Source organism: Glandiceps talaboti, chromosome 13, assembly GCF_964340395.1.
Source record: "Glandiceps talaboti chromosome 13, keGlaTala1.1, whole genome shotgun sequence".
Classification (NCBI taxonomy): domain Eukaryota; kingdom Metazoa; phylum Hemichordata; class Enteropneusta; family Spengelidae; genus Glandiceps; species Glandiceps talaboti.
Window position 1 is genome coordinate 20625026 of NC_135561.1, and position 20317 is coordinate 20645342.

The window sequence follows — 20317 nt, forward strand, 5'->3', positions numbered from 1 at the left end:
ATCCAAGTTAATGACTTTGAGTCATAAAACCAGCCTGGGGGTGGGTACAAAATGTGATATTGTAAAGTTGATGACATGTACGTATACATTGCATACGTCTAGTGCTACATTCATAGTGGGCGATGACTCAAAGTTTAACGCCCCCTCCCCCATCAGCTGTCGATCTGGAGATTAGCTCTTAATATCATTTAAGTATCTTAAAATATCACTTTTAAGCGAAGACATTCACACAGTCATTTCATTGGTTACTGCATTCTAAATTATAGTATTAGATGTTCACATTCATATAAGAAGACATGAAGGATGACCCTCTACTAGTTTAGTAATTTGTTTGCTTGATTTTATTGTTGATTTTAATTCATAAGTTTAAATTGTGGAAGGAGAAAAATCCACTCTAACCAAAACTAGTTATTGATTGTTATAGTTGTTATTACACTTGACATTATATGACATGACATGACATGACATGACATGACATGACATTACATTACGTTACATTACATTACATGACATTATATTACATTACATTACATTACTTACATTAAATTACATTACATTACACTAGTGTATTACATTACATTACACTAGTGTATTAAAGTACATTACACTACAGTGTATTACATTGCATTACATTACATTACATTACATTACATTACATTACATTACATTACAACACATTGTATTACATTACATTACATTAAACTACATTGTATTATACTGCCTTACACATTACATTACAATATATTACATTACACTACACTACATTACACTACATTACTTTACATTGCATGACATCACATCATATTTATAGCATCAACCAGAGTGTTTTTATAATTATATAATCCCACGAAATCAATGTTAGTTTTACGTCATAATGCTCCGAGTATGATTCCGCGGACTAATATAAATTCGAGCTGGTAGGCGAGAATGTGTATAGTAGTCTGCGGAATCATACAAGGTTGAATGCATGAATGACCTCTGGGGGTGGGGGAGTGCTTGGGGTTTTCCTCCTGGCAGATCTCTAGTTTTTTGTTTCTATTAAGGCAACTTTTAGGTTATTCATAGCCTTTGAGGTAATATTTCCAAGCTTTGAAAAACTAAAGTAAATGTAAGTTTTAAATGAGTTTCCCATGTCACATAAAAATGGGCCCGTAACATTGGTATAGGGGCATTAATATTGCATGTAGTAAAGTCACCGGTATGTTAGAGAACTTTAGGTGTTCATACCTAGTGTATAATAGAAACTGGAATCTGATGAGATGTGGTGATTTGTAGTGTCGATAACATGTAGTGTCCAAAATAGAAAGTGTATTAATCCCTTCTGACAAGTTCATACTGAAGAGTAGAACAATTTGGATTGACTTCTTTTATAAATTATCTATGAAGATTACCATTACAAAACCTTCAAGTTCACTTTGGCCCCAAAGTGCAATATAAGTGAAGCACTGATTGTGAAACAGCTAAGCATTTACATAACATGTTCTGTAACTAGTGTGGTGCATTGTAGCTAGGTAAAACATGTATATGTATATGTATATGTATATGTATATGTATATGTATATGTATAGTTATGTTTGAACTTTTACGTGAAGTAATATTAAAGAATTGATGTCAGAAACAGGGACAAGAACAAATATTTACATGTACCACATTTCAGACAAGGCTATCCAAATCACAATGACCCCACCTACTGCCAATTTCAAAAACAGGGTGACCCCCCACTGATCCAATGCCCCCCCCCCGGCCGAAGAAACTGACCGGTCCCTAAGATAGAATAAAATTTATTTAAATGAAAATAAAAGTACCTCTACGTATTTGACTCATGCCACCTAAGGATATATGTAACGTAATGTGTGCATTTGTGTTTTGAAAGCACACATATAATTATTACGATAACTTGATTGTATCGTAGGATTGGCAGGAACACTCGAACAGTAGAGAGAGAAAATAGTTCGGTACAACAGGGGTGGGTGATATGGGTTTTTGATCTGTCCTGTTTGACGTCACACACTTGAAGATTTTCACGTATTTATGTGATAACAACCAATAAAAGGTGTCTTTAGTTTATATAACTGCTTTTTCAGAAGACTTGCTGAACATTGGCAGAGATTTGCGCAGTAGTATAGTAGTTAAAAAAAGTCTGTCTGTACATACATACATACATACATACATACATACATACATGTATGCATATTTTCATCTACTAGAATTTGTCAAATTTTTGGCTATTAAAAAAAGAACTATTAAGGAATTTGATCCACTTTTAGTTTGGATGCCTTCCTTTTTAATAGAACTATTAATATTAGTACCAAAAACTAGCAGCTTTCTTGAAAATACTTCCAAGAGAGCTTTTTCTTGGTGTATTCGATTTTTTTATGACATAACAGACGAAGTCATCACTCACAGGACGATCTTGTTACTACTAAAACGTGCAGTAAACCTGTAAAAACGTTCAATTGTTGTTGAGTCGATAAAGTTGGACGAGCACACCCCAACGTCACCCTAGACGGTGCGGCGCTGTTCAGATCTTGCAGTGTGACGTGAAGGGAGCGATCCTGTCATAGTAGAAGTTTACATCATGTGTACGATAGGTCTTTCTCTAACATCTGCTACAGCGATATAATGTCTTCAAAATGTTGGTAAGTTTACTTTCAACCTGTTTTCTTCCAATACTTGCATGCGACTATTCTGGAAATGGCGATGAGCTGAAAGTGTAATATTGCCTACCAAGTCATAATATTATGGATGGGGCATTATATTTACAAGGGTTTCTTCTCTGAGTCGTATATCATTGTTCCTGTCCATTGCATATCTACAAGACAAATTTAGGGTATGTTGCCTCTTGCTTTTCAAGTCAACAGGGTATTGGAGATATACATTTGGGAAATATTTTTATCTGTGACCTTGCACAGTAATATTGGCGAAGGTTGTTTTGAAAAATAAAGTCGTCTTGTGAAGCGATAACTCCCTACTACTGTTACTACAAGAAGTACGATGTTCATTACATAGTGGCTTATAGCATACTGATCGCGTACCGAGTGGTCTGTTTTCCTCGATGTTTAAACAACATCGCCTGGGGATTGGAACCCGAAAAATACAGTGACCTCAGTTAGCGCATTCACGAAACACACTCCGCTGATAGTTCCCAGATGTGTGATCGACTGTCTGAAGTTCTCGTGAGGTGAACGATAACTTTGATTCTAGCTGTTTTAATTGGTGTGATATATCATTGCCATCAAACTGTGAAGGTTTTCATTTTCCCAGTAGACCGCGAAACTCTCTCTCTGATTTTGTGTTGTTTATCGTGTTTCCCCTTCCACTAAACACTACTTCAAGCCTGGCATAGTTTATAGCGCATTCCACATATTTTATGATATCGACAGCGAAATTCCCCATCCGTAGTTCAGCCCATCGGCGAGATATAACAGGGCGAACTGAAGGACTATTTCTCAAGAATGCTGATGTACAGTAAAAATGAAATGATAATGATAAAGTGAACATCATGTTGTACATGTGTAGGGCTTACGTGACAGTTCGATGACGCTGTCATGCATGGTGCGGTCTTCATTACTGAGCTAAAAAGGTCGCCAGTTGAAAACACCACGGGTGTGGCGCCAAACTATAGATACTGAACGTGCCTGTGGGACGCTCATATCTCCACGTATGCATAGAGAAGTCCAAACATTAATACACGTGTGTGGTAAATATATATTTATATACATGTTACACGTTATAATAATAAAATAGAAAATAATAATAGAAAATTACGGTGTTTCCTCTAATTTTAGACCCTTCAAGCTCATAAGAGATACATTATCAGTTCTGGGCAGATAACTACTACATAACAGGGGAAAGGTTCGAGTTATACAGTACTGTAAAAGCTTTCGTGAACGTTTATTACCAAAGATATGCCATAACACTCCACGACCCCTGTTTCTGTTCATTTCTCTTTGTAAGTATATCACAGCTAACTTAATTTCAAACACAACATAGACGATGTGTGTGTATATATGTATAACATCTATATCTGTATCATCTATATCTCAACTGGCTAGAGCACTTTGGCTAGTATTCAGGAGACGTGGATTGGAATCCTGCACGTGTTACTTTTCTTTCCTCAATTTAAATGTAATTTCTTATTCATTATTTGGGTGAGTTTCGTTTATATATAGTTATTTGGTATAAAACATCATGTGTTGATCCTCATTGCTTTAGTAAACCGATTCCTAAGTTGGTGGCCCATAGGCAGGGTCCCAGTGAATTCACATTTGGAATAGGTTGAAAGGCTTATAGGTCAATGAGTACGGCTTCTCACCTACCTTGAGGAATAGAAAGGTACAGACCAGCACGGCCCAAAGAATCTACCAGTTGACGCATTAGCTCAGCTGGCTAGAGCATTCCAATATTCAGGGGACGTGGGTTCCAATCCTACACGTACACGTGTCACATTTCTGTCCCCACTTTAATTATATATATATATATATATATATATATATATATATATATATATATATATATATATATATATATATATATATATATATATATATATATATATATATATCGTTGTAAAGCGAGAAATAAATGAATTTTTTTCAACGCATACAGATATATGCGTCTTATCAAGATTCTATTTTAACTCGATTCCAATATCGCCGGCCAGCAGCACTTTCAATCGAAAGAAAATAAACTGTCAACAGAATAGACAATAGCACATATGTACTTTATAGCTTACACAACAACAACAACAACAACAACAACAACAACAACAACAACAGCAATGCGTGTATTCACATATCATGATATTAAACACACCTTTATTTCAAATATAATTTGATCACACTCTTCTGTACCCTGTTTTTCCATAATTTGTAAAATTGGCGCATGTGACGGCGATGTTTGTATAATACCTTGTGTAGTATGGGAAATTTGGTGAGAAAGAGAGAGAGAGACAGACAGAGCTCGGACAGAGACATACATACATACATACATACATACATACATACATACATACATACATACATACATACATACATACATACTACAGACATAGAGACTGGCATACAGACAGACAGACAGACATACATACATACATACATACATACATACATACATACATACATACATACATCCATACATACATACATACATACATACATGCAGACATACACAGGCAGACAGGACAGACAGACAGACAGACAGACAGACAGACAGACAGACAGACAGACAGACAGAGAAGAGGGGCACACACGTACACACACATACAAAGAGATACACATGTGCATTGACGTTATCACGATGAAACTCGTCATTCAATGTAAAATATATACAAGCCATCCGACTGTTACTGGAACGTTTTCCTTTCAGACGATGGGACGGGGGGGGGGGGGTGTTTACTGTAAGGCAGTAGACATTAAGCAAAGGTTACTCTTGGTTTTACTGAAAACAGATCTGTGTAATGTATGGTACTAAAAAAAGAAGTTATGCCACTTAAGATAACATGCGTTCGTCATTAAATGATTTAATATGGGTTCCTGGAATACATATATATCTTCCTTTCGTTGAAATACTTTCACAGTCACTACAGTCATGTAAACGTAAAGCCACGGCCCTGCATTTCATCGTTAACTTGGTGACTTTGGATTCATAGCTAGTGTCACCTATGAAAAAAACTCTTAGCTTTAATCATGACGTAATATTTTAGAGCGGAAAATCTACGTCATTGATTTTTGTACTCAAGAGAGATGGGTCTCTTTTTATGGTAGTTTTCTATGTTAATTATATGAATCAAATATTACGTCACGTAGATGCACAAGAATACCATCATCCTATACAATACACTCAGACAATTCGATATAAAACACACATGAAAAATTATTAAACAAGAAAAAAAATAAAATGACGAATTGAATAATATAAGTAAGAACAGAAAGAACAAGGTAAACGCAAAATTTGGAAAGATCTTTAAGATCCTTGACCGTACTGTGCCCTTCAACTTGGTAGCATGTCTTTAAAATTATAGTAGATCTCGGTAGCTTTATACGAGTGTGTAAACTTTGCACTGTGATCGACTACAGGTCCACTTTATAAATTTGGACATAGCTACGTGCTTTACCAGGTTTATGTAAGCAGAACTGGGGAATAGATGACAATGTGTACTACATGTGGTCAATCTCAAGTCAACAGCCGAACATACTTGACTACTCATAAACACAACTTCAAGTAGTGGAATGTTTATAGTAGGGAAGTACTCGGTGAATGTTTAACATCCTGTGTGTATATTCGGCACATCCCCCTCGAAATATGAAAGATAAAATTAAAATTGAAATGATATGTTTTTGTTTGACGTGTGTGGTCTGAGCTGGTGACTTTATCTAAGTTGAATTATTCCAGGACCAATATTTGATTACTAGATAAACACCACGCCACCAGTTAAACTCCAAACTTAGTTTGTGTTTCTGTTCAAATTATAAAATTTGATACACTCTATCACCCATACCTTCCCAGCACTCCTAACATTGATCAGTTCTTTATTTTTATAAAGTTCTCGTCGCCCGTTTTCTTTTCTTCTCTTGTTTCTTTTTCGAACAGTCAGTATTATTTTAAAACACCCTAAATTAATCAATTGTATATCATTCTAAGAAATAGATCCCTGGAAACAAAAGGAATGTGTATGCCTAGTTCAATGACATCCAACGTCATATTACAGGTTTAAAATCACTTATAAGATAGAAACCCAAATAGCTATTTCAAGTGATAAGCTCGTGCAACATGTTGTAAATGGATGAGGGATGTGGTTGGAGGGGGTTGGCCGGGATGGGGTGGGATGGGGTGGGTGGGTCGGGGTTATATCATACTTTGATGTGTAGGTGAAGTTCTGTGTATGTTCGTTCTTGTCTGTTCGTGCTTCCTGGTGTTTCTGTAGTTCTTTCGTATTCAAGCTGACACAAAAAAGTCATACATATCGTTAATTCCATATAACTATTTACCCCGAACGTTCATGAAATGATTCAGTGTCTGTTTTCCCTAGTAACGTCAAAGTTATAACATCTCATGCAAGTATGATATGCAATTTGTTATTTCATTTATTGGTCCCTGTTGAATCAATCTCATAAGAATCTGATGTTTAGGTCACAATTCAATTAGGGCTTTTATCACCCTTTGTGTTCCATTTTACGCTTTCATCTTGATTGCCCTGTTTATAAATACCGATGAAATGTATTGTTGTTGTTGTTGTTGTTGTTGTTGTTGTGGTGGTGGTGGTGGTGGTGGTGGTGGTGATGATGATGATAATGATGATGTTTACATTGTTGTATATGTCTCTTCTATCCATTTATGTTATGTTACATCATAGATTTGATGTAATAATTCACACACACAGGCACACAGACAGACAGACACAGACACACAGACAGACAGACAGACAGACAGACAGACAGACAGACAGACACACACACACACACACACACATATACATATATCGTCATCAGACAATTCAATGTACCTTGGTAATCTGACTCTTTAGACATAACTGTGGACATTTAAAGTATATATGTTTATCTCGTAAAGTGTCGTACAATGGTATCGTGGAATCTCGTGGGCATGTAACCACTGCCGTTTGCGTAAGGCATCAACCATATCAATGTCATACATTCACAAATCGTCTTTAGTTTACTTTTGTCATCTCGACAATCGTCTATCTAAACTCAAACAAATCTTTGTGCAACAATATATCTCATATCAATAATCATTGTCAAACCTTATACCACGTCAAAGATGAAAACAGCAAAGTTAATACATGGTCATCTTTCATTCAGGAATGATTAAATGTAACTGAAGTTGGTGATGACAATTATGCTATTCAAGCATTTCAAAGTAAACGAAAACAAGTCTGTCTGAATACAATGTGGCTGTCCACTCTTCAAAAGTTGGATAATAATAAATTACATGCATACAACAAATTCAAACTAACCTATGACTTTAAACCATATCTAGAATTAGTACATAATGTTATTAGTCATAGAACTAGCACGACCAAATTCAGAATATCAACACACACAAACAATTAAGATGTAGTGGCATACAAACATCAAAAAATGTTGCATTATGTGCACAAACCAGTCTGTTGGCAATGAAATATATGCTTTACTTGAATGTAAAATAAATCAAATAAATAATGCGCATTTCAATTTTTTGATGAAATATCCATATACAATGAAACCATTGCTAAATTAACAAATATTGAGATATTGAGATATTCAATACAATGCTGAGTACTAAGGATAGTTTTATTGCCAACAGCCCGGGGAAGTTTGTTAGCAAAAATACATCAGAAAACAAACTATAAAAAGTTACGTTCAGTAATTTGTATTCCTAGTTAGTTTACTATGATATATCTCTGACAATTAGATGTTACTCTACAAGAGTTTTCTTCGTTTCATAATCAATGGCTAATATGCTTAACATATATTGCAATTGGGGGCAAAAGTTGAAAGTTCCGTAATGGCAATATTCATAGAAGAATTTAGACCCCTATATCACTGGAGTTGTTAGTTGCACATGTAAAAGATCACAATGTTCATCACGTGTGTGCTCATGCAAAGCCAACAACCTTGATTGTACAGAGCTGTGCCACTGTACAGATAAATCCTGTTTGAAAAGAGTTATCAATGAAGACAATGATGACAGTGATGGAAACTCCAGTGACATTGATAGTGATAGTGATAGTGAGAGTAAATAAAGTGTATAAAGTGTATGGAAATATAATCATACCCGACAATACCAAAAGAAACACCTTTATAATGGAACTTACCAGCCATGCACAATATCCACAGGTATTATTGATTGATTTATTGATTGATTGGCTGATTGATTGATCTTTGAGAAATAATTTAATACACTGGTAATCAAATACAATTTTGTACGTGGGTCAGTTATTTACTGCTGATATACTGGCAAACTGTAGGCATGAATGAGATAAGCAGTCCAAGTAAGATACTATGTACCTGAACAAACAGACGGACAGAAGCAAAATAGTGAGTAGTTGGTATCACATACTCACAGGTGTAATAATATACACCCAAGAGTGGTTTATTGAACTATTAAACAGGGAAACAGTTGTGTATTACTGAGACATTATGTATGTATATCGGTAGTCACTTTTTGTGTTAAAAAGTGAAAAAGTGACGTTTTTGGTTCAAATAATCACAGATAACCAAAACTATTTTGTGTATTTATTTAATATATTTTATTGGAATATATATGAAACCATCATTTTTACCAAGAAACAATATGTAGAAGTGATTTTGTAGTGTTTAGTACAGTGATAATCAGTTTTGACAAAAAATGTGAAAAATATGGTGTTTTTGGTCAAAAAATAAAACACGAATGAAATTTTTCAGTATAACGATGTATATTTTGTTTGTATAATTGATGAAGATTTATTGTAGCTGAAATCTCCTTACACCGTAAACTGTACTTGAAAAATCCATGTTCTAGAGGCTTTTTCAGGGTTGGGTCCATAGACTACTAGGATTCCTTCACTCCCAGAGCTAGGTCAGTCATGCAATCAACCAGCAATCAGATGCACCTTTTAACCCTTAATTGCTAATTTTAGATGATACTGCCTCTTAGAGATGTGAAATTATTACCAGGATAGTCTAAAAATTGCCTTAAAAGACTCTTAAAGAAACTCTCCAACTCTCCCCCCTGCCAATGATACAACCATTACATGTAGATGTTTGAAGTTATTGCTCTGAATAGCCTAAAAGTTGGCTGTAAGAGTACAACCTCCAGAGCTTCAAGGGAGAGACCCCCTAGGACCCCACATACACAAGACGTGGACATATCCAAGTCTAAAACACTCCCCCCTACCTCTTTGTCAAAATGCTATTAAACTTATAAAAATAATTCAACCCTATGTACTTGATTTTTTACATGTTGGTGCTGTCTTGTAAAGCTTGGAAATTATTGCCTAAAAGGGATTGAATAGCCTAATATTGACTTTAAGTGTCAAAATACCTCCAGAGCTTCTAGGACCCTAGGACCCCCCCCCACGAGAGGCGTACATATCACGATCTCAAGTTTTCCCCCTACCTTTTACTGTCAAGATACTATTTAAACTCCTTTTTCAATATATTACCCTGTGTAGTCGTTGATTTAGTATGATGCTATCTTATAAAGAATTTAGTCAAGCAGTACACTCTGAGTCATGGTGAAATACCTGTCATGTAAATATGATATATGGTGGGGTTAAGTCATAGTCGGGAGTCAGCCTATTTTTTGGTTTTACAGAGAAGGAGGGGGGGGGGGGGTCAGTTACTTTTAATCGGCCCGATCGAAACAGTCACCGACTCCCCCCCCCACCACACCCCGCCGGAGAAAATGACCTGTCCCTCAGGTCACGAGTAGTTTCCGGCTGAATGAAGCAAAATATTGGAGAATAACATAATTATATCAGCGCCAGTAATATCAAAGAAAAATCGGCAATTTTGAACGTTTTGTCTCATATTTTGAACACAACAGTCGTAGACAGGCGTTGTCGTGACGTAGAACGACCAGATTATAATTATAATCCATATTTTTTGTTCAACTTGGCTAGTTGATGGTTTAATATATTATATTATGTAAAATGTAATTTCCAGTCAAGTCAAGTCAAGTCAAATATACTGTAATACATGACAGTAGTCACCAACTTTTTTTTGCTAGCGAGAGCTAAGATTTGCAGTTTTATTATGAACTCTAAATTGCAACAACAAAATGCTGAGGCAAACGAGTATTTCTTTGTAAGTACACAGCATCTATATCATCTTGGTAAATTTGTGATTTCATTGACTAATGTCCTATAATAGAGATCACATTAACCTAAGCAGTATAATTGAAACATTTATCAAACTTGACGGCATTCACAGCTATCGTATAACACATCCGATACTCAACCCTCTTAACAAGCGTCATACCGATCACCACTTAAAATATACGTGACCTACATCTTGGATTTGACCGTCAGCAGAGCTGTCATATGTTAGTTGATGAAAAAAAGAAGAAATTATAGCATAAAGGAAATTATACGACATGAAAACAATCAAAGCGAAAAAAGAAAGAATGTATAAAACTGATTCGGTACTACTGACGCGTTGGTTCCCAAGTATCAGTTGAGTATGGTTTGTTATAGGGGGCAAAAAGTAAAATTACCAGCTTGTAGAAAGGACTGTCTGAAGCCACAAATATTGAAATGAGAATTAACAGTGATCGTGTCTTATACACTTGACAAGCGACATACTTAGATCACCTAGCATAAAAGGTTGCATAACACCGAAACCAGCTTGCATGTAATTACAGACTTACAGTCACTGCTAGACCATCAGAAAAGTGTAAAGTGATACTGACAAGACGGCAATGAAATAGTCTCTTGATTGATTGATTGATAAGTGATTTATACTAAACTTGAAATTACGAGAACATATCATCGGCGATTTGACTCCCGTGCGAGATTGACATTTTTGCGACCGTGCGTCTGAAGAATTGAAGAAATAATCGTGATTCATGCAATCGATGTTGACAACTGCGATGAAGTGGATGCTATGCTTTCAAAACCACACGACGTATTTAGGTGATTTCCTGAAAGAGATAGCCAGTTTATATGGTCTAGAATTAATACTAGCGACTGAAGGAAAGTAAATTACATCACCCAACATTAAAATCATTCGCTAAGTCAAAGAAACATGTGAACTTAATTCAGATAAGTATTTCTGGTCAAAAGGTTATTCGTACCGATTTTCGGTCAATAGAACATCTGTTTCTATACACAGCAACACGTGGCACTTCAGTGGTTAGGAAAACACATACCAATACTTGCCAAAGGCATGCATTTATAGTTTTTATATATGGATAAATGTAACCACAAGCGCCATGTACAGATTGGACAGGATACAAGTCTCGCTGGGAGAGCAATGGGTTGTAACAATGAATACTACACATACCACAAGTAATGTTGAACAGCATGTACTTTTGAAATTGTACCTTTACCCTGATAATTAAACGTATCACGTAATATTTGTCTCAAAGGGGTTTCTTAGATTTTATCTCTATCTGCAAAGAAGATCGTCTCGCCCCCTTCATGAAAATACCATCACATGGTGTAATTGTCAAACTCATTCGAACATGAGTAACATGTCTGTCATGAAGGACAGTTAAGGTCATGAGAACCCATAACTACGAGATGATTTATGTTACAAACGGACTTATCTGTCATATTGAAGATGCATTTCTCGATTCATTTATTTTCGTGTTACGTTAATGTTTATTTATTGTAGTCCCGTGTTTACCTGTGACAAACACAAACTCTGATTTGTACGATTTTGTGTCATATTTACATATAGTTTCAAATGCACCATTGAAAACTCTCCTCAAATTTTGTTAATAGAGTGAACAATCTCTTAGAACAGAGACCTTACATCATGAACTTTCAATACTGCTCAGTGAACTATTTCTACTTACCCACGTGATCAGGGCGCCAACCCTTGTTTTACTGGTTCTTATCATAACTTATTAGGGAAGTATTTCATACCTGATCCAAACATGTACTAAAACTACCGTACATAAAATGGAATTAGATTCTTGACGGTATATCAGTAACTTCAGTTGTTGGAATGTAACTTTCAACTGTAATGTGTTGCACTGATATAGCAAACACATAAAAGTTGGCATGGGCTCCAATTCACTAAGTTTGGAATTCGCAGTCAAGGAACAGAGGCAGAATGGTTTTCAACAGGGCGTCTCTTAAGTTTTGGCGGGAATCTTTCTGGGATGTCTAAAGGAGATGTCCGCAAAAGAACCTACAAGAAGTTGCTTTTGTTGTTCTATTTACTTGAACATACATGATCACCGTACCATTAGCTATTATATATAATACATGCTGCCCTTTGATTGGTCCAGAGCTTTTCATTTGAGGTTAAGAAAATAAAGAGGTTACCATTGATTGGTCCACGTCCACAGCTTGTCGTACAGTAGGTTACCATTGATAGGTCCAGAAGAAATTGTTTTGGATAAAATGGGTTACCTTTGATTGGTCCAGAGCTTGTCGCCTGGGGTACAGTAGGTTACCATTGATTGGTGCTGGTGGCAGAACAAGTTCTTTGGGGGTAATGTAGGTCTCCATATTCAATTTTGTAATGTATGACGTCATCATGCACTAGCTGTAAAGTTCGCATTAACCGGCGACGTCATTTTAATACATCATGGCGGCCCATCTATCGGGATGCTGAGGACGATCATCTTCACTAAACATCCATATTGTGTACGTCATGTTTGTCAAACGTATAGCACGGACTTGTGAAACTATGGTATGTATTAAAGAAACCGTTTATGTGAGAAATATGTGCGTGTGCACTTTGAAAGTGAATTTGTATGGTATCAAATGGACGAATACATATTGTGTGTTGCTAAGACCTTGAAAATATTGCTGAGAATGACTTCACATCCATCCTGATGACCGTTTGAAAATGTAAGTAATGTGTCTTAAAAGTACTATTCCTATGCAATAACACCCTGGGTGCCAAATGTAAAAGTCTATAACTGTATGTGCCTTTGGGCATTTATTGGCGTCTTGTGCACTAATGGCCACAGAACAGTTGTTTACCATACCAGTGGAATCCTAAACCGGCTAAACGTAATTGAAATAATGTGTTTTCAATGACATAACCTTTCATCGCAAAGCAGTTTATCATTGAACCATTAGTCAAAAAGACAGTCAGTATATAGAGAGGGTGGGCAAGGCAGTGCAGTTTGCGGAGAAAATGTAGAGCATCAATATAAAAACGATTTCCTTCTATGTTTTAATAACATCTACAATACATATGTTTTGATATTGATATTTGAATTCCATGCCATTTCACTGTAGGAAATACGTAGCCAGCAGGGTTTTCAATCTTGATTCTGGGCAGAAATAGCATCCCAATGATAGCTATTGGGGAGGGTGTGAGAGGGTATATCCCCCTCCCACGGTAAACATGTAGATATGTAGGAGGCCATTTAGAGCCATAAAATTTCAAACCATACACATTATCGAAAGACATAGACTACTTGAAATTTGGCTTCAATACCCCAATTTACAATACATTATTTCATATACAACTGCCTGGCTATATTACCAACACTTTAACTTATACAGAGATAATTTGGCAGACACACACATCTGCTTGGCTATTGACTGCCTCAGAGGAGAGAGAGAGAGAGAGAGAGAGAGAGAGAGAGAGAGAGAGAGAGAGAGAGAGAGAGAGAGAGAGAGAGAGAGAGAGAGAGAGAGAGAGAGAGACATTCGCATGACCCAACTCATCACTAGGTTTTAGAAGTTATTGTAAGAAAGTTTTTAATTTACTCGGTAAACGACCGCTGCTGAGGTTTTGGTTTGGAGCAAAATATTTCGGGCACCCTTTTAGACCATCATATTTTTATGGCCTTCCCTATGAGCATTCAATTTGTTGTTTCCCCCCCCCCCCATTCTCCCCAGGGCCACTCTGTCGTAAATTCTGATTGCAGCCTTATCAAATACGACCGACATCAAATTGCGATTTTTAGATTTTGACAAAACATTAAGGTCACGAATATTATCCGGCTGGATGAAGAAACGTATTATATCTGTGCAAGCATACTTTATGAAATGTTAGAAAAGTTAATGACGACTTTGAAAGTTTTGACTCATATTTTGACGACCACAGAACCAATGACGCAGGACGAAAAGCTTACATATACTTTCCATATTTTTTGTTTGGATGCATGCAACTTTGCTTTCACAATGTATCATGGTATACATATTACAGTACTACTATGCCATATCTTCAAAGTATGTCGCCAGAAATAGTATACAAACAGAGAAAGAGTTTGTTATTTCAGTGGTACGACACATCACATGAAACAACAAATTAGGACATGGTCATGACCCTACATATGACCTATATATCTTAAAGTACTACAGCTGTTGCCTTAGAAGTGACCGACACAGATAAATGAGTATAACGTTGTATTTCGCCGAAGAACAGGTGTAGTATAAGAAGTAATGGCATATATTGATAACGGTCTATAACTCAATGTCAAAGCAATGACTCAAGGCCAAACCAATGTCAAGTGCTATGATTGTGATGTGGTGGTGTGTTTTTTCCGTTACCTTTTTCTACTTTTTCTATGAAAATGGCAAACGTCTGCTTACATGTGAATTTTGTACCTTTCTGTTAGACAAGGTGTTTGGGATTTCCAAATTGTTGATTTAATTCTGACTTGATACTAGAAGGATGAATTGTTATCAATTTATTTCAAGTTGTTGTCTTTAAGCAATTTCTGACAATAAAGTCACATGACACCATCATTTAGTAAGTGTGCATCATGTATATGCGTAAATGTTCTACACTGACTTTGGTTGTTTTGTGGGTTTTTAAAAATATTTTTTGTGTCTTTTTTAGTATTTTCTTCTATTTAGTATTATGCTTTATCAGTAATCGATAACATCAATCGTGCATTGTCAACAATAAACAAAGAATGAACTCTTAAAGAGTTAATGCAGATAATATCTCTTGAATTTTTCCCACGTCATACCGAACATACCAACAATGAATATGTGTTCATATCATTCCCATCTCTTCAGTGAGATGCCGAAATAACACATTCGACTGTTTCAGCTGAACTGTATTTATAGACTTGATTGGCGTTTAGTTGTCAAGATGTTGTGTAAATGATATAATAATATATACCCAGGGGCCCTGCTGAAAATGTGGACACAAGTCGGCTGCTGCTCTCAGATTATACATTACATGTTATTGGTATCACCTGTTCGTTCTGAATATTTGTGGCCAACGCAGCGGAAGAAAGTTCAAATTACAACATTGGCCCATCATGTCAACGGCACAATAACATCACCGTGAAAAACGAGGCTTGTTTTTAATTACCCTCCAGTGTACGATTACAATGCAGCCCATTCTTTAAATACCTGATTCATACATTGAGGTTGAGGTCAAAGGTCGGAAGAAGAAAAACCCGCTGACAACAACAAGAATCCACACCTGGGAATTGGAACTGTGTGAAACTGTACGTGCGTTACTACTGACCACCCAGGCCAAGTTACTAGTATAATTTTACGTTTGTCAAACTCGAATAATGCTGTTTGACAGTTTTGTTTGTTTTATTTGTAGCATGTTAGGAAACATTTTCAAGTACCAAGACTTTAACAATGATTAGGTGTGGTAGTCGCAGTAAGTGATTTGTTGTGTTCAGGTCAAAAGCGTGACGTGGATTAAAAGTTCATTACTAGATTTGAATTTCCAAAGTACACGTCACCTCACTATCGTCATACAAAGGTGATATACGATTGCATAAAGAGGGCGGGTCAGATTTTATAAACACAGACAGAATATTGTGAAAATATTTGTAAATGTGTTAAGTACGGGTACATGGGAAAGCCTCACAACTGTACTAATCTGATTAAACTATGATCATGAAGAAGGCTCCATTTGCTTTATTTACTGTATTTTATAGGACGGTCATTTAGGTATAAACACAAGAGAACGTAAAGGACAATCAAGACAGACTTGAAATAGGTAAATAAAGCAACTCGCCACCCCCCCCCCCCCCATCCTCCAAATTTTAATGAGTGTGTAAATCCTACACACACACACACATCATCATCATCATCATCATCATCATCATCATCATCATCATCAGATGGTTTCCACAGTTTTGTCGCAAATTTAGCGCTAGGCCGCCTAAAATTATATCGTATTTTCCAGTTACAGTATAATCAGGAACACGTTCAAATCTAACATAATGACCACATCTTCCGCTCCTCATGCCATTTCAATCACACTTTACCATACACACTGTACATGTCATTCTCGAGAGCAAGTGGACTTTTTCCGCCCCTTTTGTAGGAACGTTCTGCTGTAGCCGCGAAGATGATATGTCGCTTTTCTGCAATGCCAATGGTATTTATATACGCTTAAAGAAACCCGTGTATGAAATTGAAACCTTTCAGAATATACCATTACAGATCATTACACCGAGTTGAAGTGTCTGGAGCATCTTTAAATCGTCACAATAGTGTTATCTCATGCAACAGTAGCTATTGCTGCAACTACAAGGTACTAGTGTTACAAAAACGATGACAAAACAAACATCTGAGCTGCAAACGTTAAAGTTCAATAGTCGTCCATACACATGTCCAGCTCTTAAAGCTTTAAAACCTTTTTATTTGTCAACAGACATGATGGTTCACATCTCATCGCGATCACTATGTATATTATGGAAACTCTTAGACATCCAAACTTCCAACCACCCCTTTGAGTTTGAAGTCTTTCGCACGTCATGTAAATTTTGCAAAGAAAAATATTTTGTTTGAGTGTCCCTATATACTGGTTAGTGTTTGGTAGCATGGGGCCACGAGACTGGTGTGTGAAACAAAACCGTTTATCTTCACAGTTATATATCTGCCAACAGGTTATAGATTACAAGTTTACACTCCATTCAGTATCCAAGTGTAATTGTTATTCGTAAGGTTATTAAACGGTATGAGGATTGATGTACAAGCTAGATTCTCAATTCAGTACATTTTATTGTTTACATTACAAAGCAATATTTTTTAAATAATGTGTTTATCATATTTGTAGTAGTGTTTAAGCTTATGGACGGCTCAGAAATGTATTGATATCAGACTTTCGCCTTAACAAGAAACAGAAACACTTCATTACGAAGCTCACATCACATGCTTCAATCTACACATGCAATCAACCTTGGTTCATAACATCTGGGATATTTGCCGGGCAGGTGAAGTCTGTATTACCCGCAGGCAATACATGTATACGAGAAAAATGCCACACACCCCCGTACGAGGTGCTTTCAAATTTTGATAATGCAGCGGGATGGAAATCCTGACTACAAAATCAACATTGAAAAATATATTACAACCCCAATTGGGGCGTTTACGTCTTCGCACAGAGGTGTTATCGATCCTCCTCAAATGAGCAGATTACTATCCGGTCCTCATACATATTTAAAATGCCTGTATTGGGCATGGACTCATCAACATTTCACACGATCACCATTCCTCTCTTCCTACATTCTAAATTATTGTCAGTACATTTGTCATTCAACATAACTACAAATCGCTGTTTTATGGGTTACAAGATAAATATATCTCTTGACGAGAAAACAAAATGGCGTCCAAAACAGCCGTACCACTGCCATACCAGGCATAGTCGTAGACTAATGCATACCCTCGGCATACATGGGTTGTTGAACCAGGCATCAACAAAGTTAACACACAAATGTTATCACGTTCCTCTCCTTACGACCTACAGTTATTGAATAGTTAGACTGTGAATCAGATATTGAGAAGTGTCCAACGCCCGTCAGCTCTACTCGTAATACCGTGTACATGATGGTACTAAAGATGGGACTTTATAAGGGTAACCAGTAGTAACCCTTCCTTTGGCCGTTCCTTCAACTTCGTCATACTTTTGACAGTAACAATAATAACAAGTCAATTAAGGAGTATTATTTGTCTTGTACAATTTTTACATTGCTTTTCTTTTTGGTTCTGGAAATTTGTAGATGTGTCAGTTTTACTTACCTATTGTTGTTTGTTGTGTGATGTCTTATTTATCTTTTAAATATCTTTCATTCTTTGTAATTTATATTATGGCAAGTTGTCTTTCATTCTATATTGTATGCATGTGTCTGCGTTTTACGAGGTGTAAAAACTAGATCTCAATTTGCTATTTATTTTTATCCCTTTTGCCATATATGTACAGTGATGTCTCTATTGTAGTTTTTGCTTTTTTATCATCATGGTGGATAAAATATATTGTTATTATTATATGACTATATTCAGTACACAATTAGAGTGGATTTGGGTTTGTTGTACTACTCTCTGACATTGAGTACTTTTTAAAAAATGGAGTAAAGTTCACAGTGACGGGAATATTCCACATATGATAGTTTTAAAACATTCATTATTTTATCAATATGATTAAATATTTAAATTCTTAATACATTTCCTTTTTGATATGTGACCTACATTTAAAATGGTAAATCAAACTGTTAGTTCATCTCATAAAGGTGTTGATGTTAACACCTCTAGATTGATATGAATGTGATGGCCACTGTTGAAATAACGTTGAGTAATCATAACAAGTTTAATTTAACAAACAATATTGTAAAAATGTGAAATATGTGGAGAAATAAACACAATATCCTTATATTGGAAGAATGATAATTTGATATGATGATTAATTTAAAACCAGGGGTTTGAAATGTAGACATATAATGTAAACAAATACTGTTTTTCAGCCATAACAATGTACAAAATACATTTAAAAATGCGCACTAAACATTTCTTAGGATCAAATGTGAATTAACAAAGCATAATTAGACAATTTTTCTTCATTCGGCCAAGAGACCTCAGAGGCCTTGAAACTACGAGTCGCTAGACGAGTACTTACAAAAATAATGTAGGTGACGAGTATTTTCCGGCTGAATGAAGAAAATTATTGGAAAATAATATAATTATACCCCCTCAAGTATAATCTATAAAACAAAAAACGTGACAGGTAAAGGCGTTTTGTAACCCTCTTTTTTCTTACGTTTCGAATATCACAGAACCGGTGATGTAAATATGGGTTTTGGTGACGTAGAAAGGCCAGGGTATATAATCCATGTGTTGAAAGACAGTACCAACGTGGCTTGTGTATGGTATAAGAGAAGTGGTTTTGAGAGGTTGAGTAATTGACAATATGGTGTATTGCATATTATTAATCATGCTATTGAATCATATGCCATCATGCCATAGAAGTATGTCTATGTTATGTCACAATTAATGATAGTAACGATACCAACCAGATTGATCATGATTCAACGTGCCTGTCAGTTAGAAATGAATTGATCATTTGTTTATTCAAAAAAACAACCCATAAATTGCAGACTGTGCACTCTTTAAAGTCGTCTCAGCAGCGTCATAGTATCATACATTGTAAAACAAAGACGACAGCAAAAGATGCAAAGACAAGTCATGACATATTCCCAGTTTCCACATCCCACTCTTCATCAATAGATTGATGTAGATATACGTTACCAGTGTGGACAAATATCAATAATATATTTACATTACATTTGCTACCTAAATTATGCACCAATCGAAAATTTAAATACCGCTAACAGCTGCGTGCATTTTTCTTCTCAACATACTTAAATAATCACCAAGTTTTGCCTCGTGTAGTAGTTAATATATTGATGATGTGGGCAGGATGATATCCATATTTCAGTAAATATAGTAAAA

At 36.0% G+C, this 20317-nt stretch overlaps 1 protein-coding gene across 1 annotated transcript in view; it reads left to right on the top strand.

Moving 5' to 3' along the window:
• The first annotated feature begins 2590 nt into the window (after nt 1-2590).
• LOC144444757 (uncharacterized) overlaps nt 2591-20317 on the top strand; it is a 39980-nt gene continuing 22253 nt past the window's right edge. Inside the window, exon 1 of the mRNA XM_078134284.1 lies at nt 2591-2639. Within this exon, the coding sequence (XP_077990410.1) occupies nt 2634-2639 (6 nt within the window). The 5' untranslated portion in view covers nt 2591-2633. The remainder of the gene's footprint in view (nt 2640-20317) is intronic.